Source organism: Alosa alosa, chromosome 5, assembly GCF_017589495.1.
Source record: "Alosa alosa isolate M-15738 ecotype Scorff River chromosome 5, AALO_Geno_1.1, whole genome shotgun sequence".
Classification (NCBI taxonomy): Eukaryota; Metazoa; Chordata; class Actinopteri; order Clupeiformes; family Clupeidae; genus Alosa; species Alosa alosa.
In genome coordinates, this window is record NC_063193.1 from 33,663,359 (window position 1) to 33,678,358 (window position 15,000).

The following is a 15,000-nucleotide window of genomic DNA, read 5'->3' on the forward strand; positions in this document are numbered from 1 at the left end:
TATCTGGGCTGTTTACTGTAGAACTTCTGTTATGTTTACTGCAGCAGTTCTGAAACTGCCCACTAAGCTTAGTTGGCAACATACATACACACAAACACACATATGCACACACACACACACACACACACACACAAACACTCACAAGCTCACATACACACACACACACACACACGTACATGCACAGTCAAATGAACTGACTATGACGCACAAACAAATTAGCACTCCACATATATTTGGAGTGCTAATTTGATAATTTGCCCATATGATAAGTTGGCCATGTGATAAGATGGGTAACGCTATAACGCTATACTTTATGACAGGTTAGACGTTGAGTGTGTGATAACTTGGGTAAAGCTATACTGTATGAGAAGTTGGGCCTGTGATAACTTGGGTAATGTTATAGGCCTACTGTATGAGAAGTTGGGCGTGTGATAACTTGGGTAAAGCTATACTGTATGAGAAGTTGGGCCTGTGATAACTTGGGTAACGTTATACTGTATGAGAAGTTGGGCCTGTGATAACTTGGGTAACGTTATACTGTATGAGAAGTTGGGCGTGTGATAACTTGGGTAACGTTATACTGTATGAGATGTGGGGTCTTTGAGAAGTGGGGTCTATGAGAAGTGGGGTCTTTGTGGGTGAGTTGACATGACTTTGACTTGACTGGGCCTGCTGTGTGTGTGTGCTGAGCTAAACAAACCACTAAATTGCTCCATTAATCCTCATCCTACCCAAAGCCCTCCCGCCCAAAGCTCTCCCCTCTCCCCAAGCACACAGCATGTCTGCCTCAACCTAACCTTCCCCTCAACCTGCTTACACCTCATGCACTCAGTCAAGTGTGTACTACTAACACACCACACAGAGTAATATAGTGCTCCACCTAATATGTCTTGAAAATAGTTAATACTAAGTTGGTAAAAATATTATTTAATCCATATATAAGTATGTCATATATTATACATTTACATTTATTCATTTAACTGAGGCTTTTGTCCAAAGTGACTTACAGAAATAGTAAGCAATCAAGGTACTGTGGAAATAGGAGACAGTAGTGCAGCAATCTGCTCTACGTAGTATATAAGACTAGAATAGCAGTTCAGAGCCAAGGCTAAGCCCAGGGATGAAGCTGAGAGGGAGAGGCAGGGTGGAGAAGAAGTTCAGGGTAAGAGCAAGTTAAATGTGTTAGTGGTGTTAGAGAGAGGAGGTGTGTTAAATGTGTTAAAATGTGTTAGTGCTAAGGGAGGAGAGGGAGGTGTGTGCTGGAGAAGAGGAGGTGTGTTAAATGTGTTAGGAGAGGAGGTGTGTTAAATGTGTTAGTGCTGGAGGAGAGGAGGTGTGTTAAATGTGTGAGAAGAGGAGGTGTGTTAAATGTGGAGGTGTGTTAAATGTGTTAGGTTGTTAGTGCTGTTAGAGAGGAGGTGTGTTAAATGTGTTAGGTTGTTAGTGGTGTTAGAGAGGAGGTGTGTTAAATGTGTTAGTGGTGTGAGGAGAGGAGGTGTGTTAAATGTGTGAGGATTAGTGGTGTTAAGAGAGGAGGTGTGTTAAATGTGTTAAGTTGTTAGTGGTGTTAAGAGAGGAGGTGTGTTAAATGTGTTAGGTTGTTAGTGGTGTTAGGGAGGAGGTGTGTTAAATGTGTTAGGTTGTTAGTGGTGTTAGAGAGGAGGTGTGTTAAATGTGTTAGTGGTGTGAGGTGAGGAGGTGTGTTAAATGTGTTAGTGGTGTGAGGTGAGGAGGTGTGTTATGTGTTAGGTTGTTAGTGGTGTTAGAGAGGAGGTGTGTTAAATGTGTTAGTGCTGTTAGTGGTGTTAGCAGTAGTGTGCGGTGACCATACATTTTGGTAGGGCAGAAAGCCTTGTCTGACTTTTTTTTATAGCCATCATTTTGGACTACATTAAAATTACATATTTTACAGGACTTTGCTGTATGCTTAAATCATGTCACAGTCAGAAATGTAAGTGGATTAAAATTGTAGATCAGTAACCCATCAGTTAAGTTTGCACCAATCTTATCACATTAAACCGGCAAAGTATACTCTAGTAACGTTGTTGCTATGGGTAAACAATTCTACTTTTTGTGTTCTGTCTGGCCTGCTAACTATCTAATATTTTTAAGTAGTTGGGTTTTATAACTGCAACTCAACACAATTGGGTGTTATGGTTAATTGTCTGACCACTCGCTATATTATAGGACAGGGGTGGGCAAACTTTTTGGCTCAAGGGCCACATTGGGTTTTGAAAATTGGCGTGACACAAACAAAAACCCCATGCTGTTTAACAAAATGTATAAATTGTGCACTGTCGCTTTAAGACAGTCGCTTTAATTACAGTGCATGAAAATGCCCTGTTCTGTTATCCGAAGTCTTCTTCTTCTTCTTCTTCTTCTTCTTCTTATTCTTCCCACCAAATTTCTGCGTCTAATTCAGCTTCAACCGTTTAATGTAGAAACTTCGTTCAAACTTTGTAACGTAGGGTCTTGAAAAGGAGACTTGAGGAATGTATTTTTTCACTTTTGTAAACTTTATACTTTTGAGATATTAATAAAAACAAGCTTATTTTTGCCCATAGACTTTGTATGGGGACTATGACATCATAATGGGCTAATTAACTTGATTTGCACCTGTATCAACTTCCAGCTGCTCAACTAGGTCCCATCAAAGGGCCAGTTGAACTGATTGCACCTGTATCAACTGCTTTCTGCTCAATTAGGCCAACTCTCTCTGTGTCTCTCCATTCTACAAGGATATAAGGCACATTCCATCCAACTTTCTATCCATTCATCCTCTTCAAACCATTCACTCATCTACCCATTAAACTATCCACCAACATCCATTAAACAATCTGCCTATCAACATCCATTCAACTTTCTGTCTATCAACATCCATTATACTATCTACATTTAACTGTTAAACTATATACTCTGTCTCAGGCTTTAAACATACAATCTGGCTCTACAGATCCTGTTCAACTATTTCCTCTGCCCACAACTGTTTCAAAATAAATGTCCTCACTACAATAATTCACTAATAAATAATTTAACTATTTAAACTACTCAACTATGTAACTGTTCAGCCATTTCAACTGTCAGTTGTTATCAACTATGACTTCTGCCAACTGTTATCAAATAAAAAGTTTGTTTTGCATTTTATGTTAATATACAGTATGTTTATATTTTCATGCACTGGTAATTTCCTCGAAATTACATTTTCCTAGTTCATGTTTATTTCTCAATGATCTTCTGCCTGCTCCGGCTGGGCCCTCTCACAGTTTTTAAATGGTCATTGAGTGGGAACTACTGTTGCCTTTATGATTTCCTTTTAAAAGTTTCTTATAAGAAGGAGATATCAATTATAAACAATGACAAGCCAGCTGGAACCTGGGCTCTCTCTCCCTCATTGAGTGCAGGCGTGTTCCCAATTAAATGGATGCATAATGTTCCACGTTAGATCTGCTGCAAAGGAGATAACTAGAGTTAGCAGTTTAACATGATGTTATCTCTATTTAACATGATGTTTTGACATTGTTATTGTAAACATTCTCTAAGGAGAGTGAAAAGCAGTTTGCAGTAAAGCTAATAGCGTCGTCTCTATGCAGGAAAAAAAATGGAACACAGCCTGATAACCAAATGAAATGCTTTCGGCGGGCGGATGAAAGTGTTTGGCGGGCGGAGTGTGTGTACAGTATAGTGTGTGTGTGTGTGTGTGTGGGTGGGTGGGTGAGAGTGTGTGTACAGTATAGTGTGTGTGTGTGTGTGTGCGTTGGTGTGTGTGTGGGTGGTGAGAGTGTGTGTACAGTATAGTAGTGTGTGTGTGTGTGTGGGTGGGTGGGTGAGAGTGTGTGTACAGTATAGTGTGTGTGTGTGTATGTGTGTGTGTGTGTGTGTGTGTGTGCGTTGGTGTGTGTGTGGTGAGAGTGTGTGTACAGTATAGTGAGTGTGTGTGTGTGTGTGTGTGTGTGTATGTGTGTGTGTGTGTGTGGTGAGAGTGTGTGTACAGTATAGTAAGTGTGTGTGTGTGTGTGTGTGTGTGATGAGAGTGTGTGTACAGTATAGTGTGTGTGTGTGTGTGTGGTGAGAGTGTGTGTACAGTATAGTAAGTGTGTGTGCGTGTGTGTGTGTGTGTGTGTGTGTGTGTGGTGAGAGTGTGTGTACAGTATAGTAAGTGTGTGTGTGTGTGTGTGTGTGTGTGTGCGTGTGTGGTGAGAGTGTGTGTACAGTATAGTGAGTGTGTGTGTGTGTGTGTGTGTGTGCGTGTGTGGTGAGAGTGTGTGTACAGTATAGTAAGTGTGTGTGTGTGTGTGTGTGTGGTGAGAGTGTGTGTACAGTATAGTTCCATGTGGAGAGAGGTGTGCAGATGCCCTGCAGACATGGAGAAGGCACCAAGAACTAGAGCTGCTCCTGCCATATGCTGGCAGCTTAGTTTACTTCAGCAGTCTGCCTGTGTGTGTGTGTGTGTGTGTGTGTGTGTGTGTGTGTGTGTGCGTGTGTGTGTGTGTGTCTGCAGACGTGCACAAGGGGAGGAGGAGATTATTGGAAAGCCTCTTAGACTTGATGAAGCAGAGCAAAACAAACGCGTAGTGGCACAGCTGAAAAGTTTCCAGTCATAAAATAAGTCAACATTTCCGGATGTAAAAGCAGGAACAGCCTTCAGATATACAGTACAGACTATAATACATATCTGTAGAGCTATCTGTGTAGATAGACATTTACAGTACATACATATACAGCCTTTGTCCACGTGCTAGTGTACTCTGCACCATAACAGACTTCACTTGGTTTTGAGTACTCAAGTACACTTGTACTGGACAGCAAAGCTGAATGAATTTCAACACTCTTTCCTTTCCATCCTTGTTCTCCTTCTCTCTCTCTCTCAAACACACACACACACACACACACACACACACACACACACACACACACACCCTCCTTTCCATCCTTGTTCTCTCTCTCTCTCAAACACACACACACACACACACACACACACACACACACACACACACACACACACACCTTTCCATCCTTGCTCTCTCAAACTCTCTCTCACACACACACACACACACACACACACACACACACACACACCCTCCTTTCCATCCTTGTTCTCTCTCTCTCTCAAACACACACACACACACACACACACACACACACACACACACACACACACCCCCGCCCTCCTTCCCTCTGGCATTCCATTCTCCTCCCGTTGTCCTGTGCTGAAATCACATCTTGGCTAATTAGTGGTTCACTGGCCACCACCACTGGTCATCCGTCACTCCCGCACTGCACTGAGCTGGGCTTCTCCGCAAACATTCCTGTTGTCTACACTGACAGAAGCCAGCCGGCCTGAAACAGAGAGAGAGAGAGAGAGAGAGAGACAGAGAGAGAGGGAGGGAGTGGAGGAGGAGAGGAGTGGAGCAGGTGTGGGGGTAGAGGGTGGAGGAGGTGGGGGTTGGGGGTGGAGGGGACTCCTGTGGATTACTGACCCAGCCTGGACTGCACAGCGGAGGGGGGAGACGGCACGGCTCAGCTCCTAATCAGTCCCGCTCGCCTGGTACAAAGAGAGGAGAGGAGATAAGGGAAGGAGTGAATAAGAGGAGGAGTGAAGAAAAGAGAATAGACGAGAGGAAGAAGAGAGAGAGAGGGAGAGAGAGAGGGAGGGAAAGATAGATAGAGAGAGAGGAGGAAAAGATAGAGAGAGTTGGACAGAGGAAGGGAGGGAAGGAGGGTTTGATACATACAGAAACAGAGGGAGAGAGGGAGGGAGTTGAGAGACAGAGGCAGAAAGAGAGAGAGAGACAAGGAAAGAGACAGAGAGAGAGAGGGGAGAGAGAGAGGGGAGAGAGGAGAGAGAGAGCAGGAGAGAGAGGGAGAGAAAGAGAGAGACAGAGAGAGAGAGGGTCCCTCCTGTTATTCGGACTCCTGTGCGGACTGTGCTGTTGTGTGTGGGATCGCTGTGAGGATGAAGTGCAGGACTCTGGGACCGCTTCTCTGGGCACTGCTCCTGATGACAGGTAGGGTGGACCCCCTGCACCCTCCGTACCCAGGCAGGGAGGTGGGGCAGCTGGGGCAGGTGGGGCAGCTGGGGCAGGTGGGGCAGCTGGGGCCAGTACCTCTCTGTGTTGTCTCTGCAGCTACAAACAGGGTGGAGCAGGCTGAGTAACGTTCATGGCGAGCATGAGGTTTACTCTCGGGCACAACTGGTGCTCGGAGAGCTCTTAGATGTGATCTCGGCTCAGGCCCTCTTGCCGCCTTTGGTTGATCCATCAAAGCATCTTTGCGTCTTTGCTGGAAGTTTACAAGTATCTGTGAGTAGTTTAGACATGCTTGTGCTGAAGTTTATAAAGTGGAGACATCTGTGGAAGTGCATCTTGTGAGTAGGTTTAGACATGCTTGTGCTGAAGTTTATAAAGTATCTGTAGTGGGTTTGGCTTGTGCTGAAGTTTGAACATTAGGGACATGCTTGTGCTGAAGTTTATAAAGTATCTGTGAGTAGGTTTAGACATGCTTGTGCTGAAGTTTATAAAGTATCTGTGAGTAGGTTTAGACATGCTTGTGCTGAAGTTTATAAAGTATCTGTGAGTAGGTTTAGACATGCTTGTGCTGAAGTTTATAAAGTAGCTCTGTGAGTGGGGTTTAGACATGCTTGTGCTGAAGTTTTTATCTGTGAGTAGGTTTAGACATGCTTGTGTTTATAAAGTATCTGTGAGTAGGTTTAGACTTGTGCTTGTGCTTTGAGAGGTTTATAAAATTATCTGTGCCGGAAGACATCTTGTGCTGAGTTTATACCATATCTGTGAGTAGTTTAGACATGCTTTGCTGCTGAAGTTTATAAAGTATCTGTGAGGTAGTTTGGTACGCTTGTGCTGAAGTTTATAAAATTATCTGTGAGTAGGTTTAGACATGCTTGTGCTGGTTTATAAAGCATTTATGGTTTAGACATGCTTGTGCTGAAGTTTCTGAAGGGTTTATAAAGCATGCTGTTTATAAAGTAGTAGGTTTAGACATGCTTGTGCTGAAGTTTATAAAGTATTATCTGTGAGTAGGTTTAGACATGCTTGTGCTGAAGTTTATAAAGTATCTGTGGAGTAGGTTTAGACATGCTTGTGCTGAAGTTTATAAAGTATCTGTGAGTAGTTTAGACATGCTTGTGCTGAGAGTTTATAAAGTATCTGTGAGTAGTTTAGACATGCTTGTGCTGTGAAGTTTATAAAGTATCTGTGAGTAGTTTAGACATGCTTGTGCTGAAGTTTATAAAGTATCTGTGAGTAGTTTAGACATTACTTGTGCTGGAAGTTTATAAAAGTATCTGTGAGTAGGTTTAGACATGCTTGTGCTGAAGTTTATAAAGTATCTGTGAGTAGGTTTAGACATGCTTGTGCTGAAGTTTTATAAAGTATCTGTGAGTAGTTTAGACATGCTTGTGCTGAAGTTTATATAAATTATCTGTGAGTAGGTTTAGACATGCTTGTGCTGAAGTTTATAAAGTATCTGTGAGTAGTTTTAGACATGCTTGTGCTGGAAGTTTATAAAGTATCTGTGAGTAGTTTAGACATGCTTTGTGCTGAAGTTTATAAAGTATCTGTGAGTAGTTTAGACATGCTTGTGCTGAAGTTTATAAAGTAATCTGTGAGTGGGTTTAGACACATGCTGCTGCTGAAGTTTATAAAGTATCTGTGAGGGTTTAGACATGCTTGTGCTGAAGTTTACAAAGTATCTTTGTAGAGTTTTAGACATGCTTACATTGCTGAAGTTTTATAAAGTATCTGTGAGTAGTTTAGACATGCTTGTGCTGAAGTTTATAAAGTATCTGTGAGTAGGTTTAGACATGCTTGTGTATCTGTGAAGTTTATAAAGCATCTGTGAGTATCTGTGGGTTTAGACATGCTTGTGCTGAAGTTTATAAAGTATCTGTGAGTAGTTTAGACATGCTTGTGCTGAAGTTTATAAAGTATCTGTGAGTAGTTTAGACATGCTTGTGCTGAAGTTTATAAAGTATCTGTGAGTAGGTTTGGACATGCTTGTGCTGAAGTTTATAAAAGTATCTGTGAGTAGGTTTAGACATGCTTGTGCTGGAAGTTTATAAAGTATCTGTGAGTAGGTTTTAGACATGCTTGTGCTGAAGTTTATAAAGTATCTGTGAGTAGGTTTAGACATGCTTGTGCTGAAGTTTATAAAGTATCTGTGAGTAGGTTTAGACATGCTTGTGCTGAAGTTTATGAAAGTATCTGTGAGTAGGTTTAGACATGCTTGTGCTGAAGTTTATAAAAGTATCTGTGAGTAGGTTTAGACATGCTTGTGCTGAAGTTTTATAAAGTATCTGTGAGTAGAGTTTAGACATGTTCTTGTGCTGAAGTTTATAAAGTATCTGTGAGTAGGTTTAGACATGCTTGTGCTGAAGTTTATAAAGTATCTGTGAGTAGTTTAGACATGCTTGTGCTGAAGTTTATAAAGTATCTGTGAGTAGGTTTAGACATGCTTGTATGCTGAAGTTTATAAAGTATCTGTGAGTAGGTTTTAGACATGCTTGTGCTGAGTTTATAAAGATCTTTATAAAGCATCTGTAGAGTAAGGTTTTAGACATGTATCTGTGAGTAAGGTTTTTGTGCTGAAGTTTATAAAGTATCTGTGAGTAGGTTTTAGACATGCTTGTGCTGAAGTTTATAAAAGTATCTGTGAGTAGGTTTAGACATGCTTGTGCTGAAGTTTATAAAGTATCTGTGAGTTTTTAGACATGCTTGTGCTGGAAGTTTATAAAGTATCTGTGAGTAGTTTTAGACATCTGCTGAAGTTTATAAAGTATCTGTGAGTAGGTTTAGACATGCTTGTGCTGAAGTTTATAAAGTATCTGTGAGTAGTTTAGACATGCTTGTGCTGAAGTTTATAAAGTATCTGTGAGTAGGTTTAGACATGCTTGTGCTGAAGTTTATAAAGTATCTGTGAGTAGGTTTAGACATGCTTGTGCTGAAGTTTATAAAGTATCTGTGAGTAGGTTTAGACATGCTTGTGCTTGGTTGCCCGGTCGAACCCTCCTCTGATTGGTGGTTGCAATGACTCAAGTGGTCCCCCTGATAGAGGTGACCCTGTGGACCAAGGCCATGTCGGTGCAGAACTCTGGGTCTATGTGGGCGGCTGGATATGTCCATTCATCAGAGATATCTAAAGGAGTTTTTACACAGTTCACATAGCTGCTTGTTGCTTGTTGATGCTTGTTCCTCACAGACTTGTCCATTCCGGAATTTCACGACAGAATCTTGTGTATCTGTGTTTGGGTTCTGAGGATAAACGTAGATAGTAAAGCAATATTTTGTTTATTTGTGTGTGTTGTTTTTTGGGTCTTATGTTGTGCTTTTTTCCTGCTGTATCCTAAAGCTGCCCCCTATGTATCCATAAGGCACATTGTGTTCCTTGTTGGAATGCCATTTGTTTCGGTGGTGATGCTGTTTCTGTAACTCATCAGTTTTACGAAGAGAATGTGAATGAAACTTACACATTGTTACCAACTTTTTGAGAAAATTAGGTTACTGTTACAAAGCCGACAGTTTTATGGAGGAAAAGCCTTTATCATGGAGTCAGTTTAAATTTGTTCCAGGAACCTCTGTCTTAATGAAATTAACAAGCTAATTGAGTAAAAGACTAATTGGAGATCTAATCAGCGTTTGACTAATTCTCATGCACAGCAGTTCCAGTAAATTGCTCCCTGAATTGGAAGGTTTGGAGCAGAATTACTTCCTGAAATGGTTAATAAGTGAATTGAGTTCATCAGCTTGACCCATTTGTTGCGTACATCCAGGCTCCCTATCCGAGTGTCATTAGTGGTTTATAGAATGATGCCCTTTCTCCTGAGATGGCATTTTACATTTAGCCAAATCACAATGCATTCTCCATCTCCTGCCCTTTTTGTGATAAACATTTAATTTGAGATTTAGTCATGACTGAGCTCCTCCACTAACATTATAAGACTGGGTAGTGCACATTCTAAGTGAAAAATCTTTATATTTATCAGAAAGTAAATATGCCTCTGGACCTTAAGTATTCTGAAGGATCCATATCAAATGTCCCACAGTGTTCCTGCTGTTTTCTATGTATATCTTGATGCTATGCTTTAGAAATTGCTTTAAAAATGCTTTACTGAATACTGAATAAGCACATTGATGCTGAGTTTGATGCAGACTTGATTGGCATCTGTGTCTTTTTTAGTGTGACTGTGTGAGTGTGTGCGTCTGTTTCTTACAGTGTGACTAGTGTGTGTGTGTCGATAAAACAGCCCAGCAGGTGGATTACTGTGTGTGTGTGTGTGCGTGTGTGTGTATGTGTGTGTGTGTGTGTGTATGTATATGTGTGTGTGTGTGTGTGTGTGTGTGTGTGTGTCTGCCTAGCAACAGCAGCTCCTCCAGGTTGGTTCACACACCCATCTCCTGTCGTCCCTTCCCCCCTCAGGTGTGGTGTGTGAGGTGGACGTGGACGAGTGCGCGAGTAATCCCTGTCAGAACGGCGGCACGTGCCAGGATGGCATTAACGCCTTCTTCTGCACCTGCGCTGACCCCGCGCCAGGCCAGCTGCCCTGGGGCGGCGTCGACTGCGCCACCCTGCTCGTCGGCTGCCAGGACCACCAGTGCCAGCACGGCGCCACCTGCACGCCCGGGCTGGACGCCGATGGCCAGCGCCACACCTACACCTGCGCCTGCCCGGCAGGGTTCCACGGGGACCGCTGCGACACACCCACCACCTTCTCGTTCTCGGCGGAGGGCTTCGTGCCGGTGGAGGTTCCCGAGGCCGACCGGACGACCCGGCGGGACGTGGACACGGGCGGCGGCAGCCCCAGCGTCCGGCTGCGCTTCAGAACCACCCTGCCGGACCTGGTGCTGTTCTACAGAGGGACCGCGGAGCACTTCGTCTGCCTGGAGCTGGTCCGGGGAGCGCTGACCGCCAGGGCCGAGTCCGGCGCCCTGAGGATGGAAGCCGCCTTGCTGGACCCGGTCAACGACGGCCGCTGGCACGATGCCCTCGTCACCGTGGACGAAAAACTCACCCTGACCCGAGAGGAAAGCGCGAACGACAGCGATGACGAGGACAGCGATGATGATGATGATGATGATGATGATGATGACGATGGTGACGGTGGTGAGCGGACGGTGAAGAGAGTGGAGGACAGCGGTCAGAACCAGCTCCTGTTCTTCCACCCCGAGGGTCTGCAGCAGGTGTTTGTGGGCGGCGTGCCTCTGGACCTCCTCAACAACACGGTCAGCAAGACAGGCCTCCTGGGCTGTGTGGAGGACCTGCGTATCGACTCGCTGCTCGTCCTGCCCCAGCAGCTGCTCTCGGACCTCGGAGACGCCCTGGAGATCGGCTGCAACAAGACGGACTGGTGTCGGGAGGACCCCTGCTCCCAGCAGGGCCACTGCGTGGACATGTGGACGGACTTCAGGTGCGACTGCATCAGACCCTTCTACGGAAACTTCTGCTCTGAAGGTACAGCACGCTGTCCATCGCAGACACAGGAAACTACAGTAGCTATATTGACAGGAAAACTACATTAGCTATATGGACAGGAAAACTACAGTAGCTATATGGACAGGAAAACTACATTAGCTATGTGGACAGGAAAACTACAGTAGCTATGTGGACAGGAAAACTACATTAGCTATGTGGACAGGAAAACTACATTAGCTATGTGGACAGGAAAACTACATTAGCTATGTGGACAGGAAAACTACATTAGCTATATGGACAGGAAAACTACATTAGCTATGTATATTGACTCTGAAGTAACATATTTCCTCCTTTACGCTTTTGTCGTATATAGCTTAGCGTTATAGCTTCTCTGTCTGTCTGTCTGTCTTTATTTACTGTAGATGCAGTTTAGTGACAGAGATTAGACAAAATGCAAATTTTATACAGTTATTATAACAGTTGTAATGGAGCGCATGCTGTAAATGCATATCTATGTATATCTGCTGCACCATATGTATATATGTAGTATGTATGTATGTTTATTTATCTACATGACTCCATCCATATGTATATATGCAGTATGTATGTACAGTATGTATGTGTATATGCAGTGTGTATGTATGTATGTTTATTTATCTACATGACTCCATCCATATTGGTTGGTAATATATCTTCCCGTGTGTACCTGCAGAGATTCCATCATGGACGTTCAGCTATGAGAGGACGACGTCGTCGTTCGTGATGTTTCCCATCACCCAGTCGCACGGCGCGTCCTTCTCCATCTCCTTCTTCCTGCGCTCCACCAAGGAGGCGGGCCTGGTGTTCCAGCTGAGGCGGCGGGAGCAGGAGTACTTCAGCGTGTACCTGCGCGACGGCTCGCTCCACGTGGACATCCACGCCTCCACCCGCCGCTCCGCCCACTACGTCACCGACGGTGTCAAGCACGACCTGACGGTAACCATGGCTACAGGCTGGGTGTTCTTTAACGAGGAAGGGGTGCGGTTTGAGGAAGACGACACCCCTCCGGTGATCAGCGTGCAGGCCGGGGACCAGGCGTTCGTGGGAGGCCTTGCCCAGGGACAGGACACGTCTCGCTGGGGAGGATCCTTCAAGGGCTGCCTTCAGGACATCCGCCTGGATCAGACGCAGCTGTTTATCTACCAGACCAAAACAAGCAAGCACACCAAACAGCAGCTGCCCAGCTACCTACCGGGGGCCGCCTTCAACGTGGAGCCACACTGCATCTCAGACAACATGTGCAAGGTGTGCGCTCTTCTTACACTGCATCTCAGACAACATGTGCAAGGTGTGCGCTCTTCTAGTGTTAATTTCTTCAGACGAGACGAGAGGAAATATGTTTGTCAACGACCTTTTTTTTCATGACTAAGACGAGACGATGACGAGATGGCAGTAATGTCCTTAAAACACTGACTAGGACCCTGAGAACATAGGGCCTGGTAACATAGGACCCTGTGAACATAGGACCCTGTGAACATAGGACCCTGTGAACATACTGTAGGGATGACCTGTAGGGCGTTTCTTTCTGTTTAGTTTCACTCGTCTATTTCACTTGTCTTTAGTTTCACTCGTGTATTTCACCTGTCTGAAGTCAATATAAATACCCTGCTTCGTGCAAATTGAGTTTGGCAACATACTGGAAGTGCACAACAGATAGGGAGAACAGTACAGCTACTAAGACTAAGGCGTATTGCTTAATTATACCACAACTAGGGAGAACAAGTACAGCTACTAAGACTAAGGCTTATTGCTTAATTATACCACAACGTACTGTACTGGAAGTGCATAACACACTGGCTCGTGCAAATTGAGTTTGGCAACATACTGGAGATGTATAACATAGTGTTAATTTCATCAGACGAGACGAGAGGAAATATGTTCGTCAACGACCTTTTTTTCATGACTAAGACGAGACAATGACGAGACGCCATTAATGTCCCGAGACACTGACTAAGACTCTCTTAAAAATGCATTATTGTTGACGAAAAAAGACGAGACTAAAACTATAAAATCTCTCTTAATTTTCGTCTACAAAATGAGAAGACAGAATATCTAGCTGTTCGCTTTCAAAAATATTCGAATGAGTTCATACGCATAACGGGTTTCCTGTAGGCTAGTCTTCGTGCTGTTGCTGCAACCCTGTGGCTGCAACACAAACTACATGGAACAAGAACACTGAGATTTATGCCAGAGTTAGCAAGCTAACTACCTAAGCTTTATGCCACAATGCTACATACCCAGAAGTTGAAGCTTCTCTCATACAAATTAACATCCCCAGAATGTCCATAACCGAAAATATTCATCATGTAATGTCAACTATTTAACTAGTTAGACTGATGATGCAAAGTTTGCTAGCAAGTAGTTTAATATGGAAAGTTCAAGCTAGCAAGTTAGCTATGGCTAAGATGGAGAGTCTGTTTGGGGAATGTTGTTGTGTTTAAGCATATCGCCATCTAGCTGAGGCAGGAGTAAAACATTAATACTTTGGCCTATACAGTGTTTCTCAAACTTTTTCAGTTTCAGGACCAGTTTTCAGAACTAACCCTAGCTAAAAAAAAAAAAAAGATTAGACCTGCTTCAACAGTAGCCTCATAACATGTAGTCTACACAATAGGCCTACTCACTGAACCACCTTGCTTATTGTCTTTGCACTTTGCTTATTGTGTGGATTCATACTGTATGATTTAAACTGGCATATCTTACATAGACAGTGTTGCAGAACTGTTTTTACATACAAGTTGGTTCAATATGGCTCATATATATTATATTTTACCACATCTGCTCGCGGACTACTTGCGATAGCTTGCGGACCACCAGTGATCCCCGGACCACACTTTGAGAAACACTGGTCTACGAATATGACAGTGGTCCAGTCAAATCTTTTACTGTCTATGGTCAAATCCCAGCCGAGCTATAACTGTAGCTCGACTTACCTGTGCATGTAAACATACTGACTGACAAAAAATCAGAATGAGTAATTATAACAGGCGAGTAGCCCTGTGGACACACAATATTGTTGGAAAATTGAGATGTGTGAAACACTATTTGACTCAAATGGTAATCAGAAATAATTTGTTATAAAAAAAAGACTAAAATGTGTTGACTAAAACTGACTGATGAGACTTTTAGTCGACTAAAACTTGACTAACAAAAATGATATTTGAATGACTAAATATGACAAAGACTAAAAAGGACATTTCGTCACAAGACTAAGACTAAGACTAAATTAAAAATAGGTGACAAAATTAACACTACGCTCTTCTCTTGTCACGCTGCAGAGAGTATGATGATGAATGCACACTCTGACACAGCTTACTCTGTGAGGGATGGTGGATCCAGATGTTTGATTCAAATGAGAGATTTTTTATGTACTATCCTTTAGCATGAGAAAACTTTGAATCCAGCTGAATAAATATAATTGTTCTCTTTGGCATTCAACACCTCATGTACATTATAGTTTGTTTTTTGGCAAAAAATGTATCATTATTACATTATCATTATTACATTGATGAATAATTAGTAAACAGATAATAGTTC

The 15,000-nt window shown here is 43.2% G+C and overlaps 1 protein-coding gene across 2 annotated transcripts in view; it reads left to right on the forward strand.

Moving 5' to 3' along the window:
• crb2b (crumbs cell polarity complex component 2b) overlaps positions 1–15,000 on the forward strand; it is a 38,212-nt gene that overhangs the window by 16,399 nt on the left and 6,813 nt on the right. For both annotated transcript variants that reach the window (XM_048244354.1, XM_048244355.1), the window contains exons 7-8: positions 10,432–11,463; positions 12,137–12,708. In XM_048244354.1, coding sequence (XP_048100311.1) covers positions 10,432–11,463; positions 12,137–12,708 — 1,604 coding nt within the window. The remainder of the gene's footprint in view (positions 1–10,431; positions 11,464–12,136; positions 12,709–15,000) is intronic.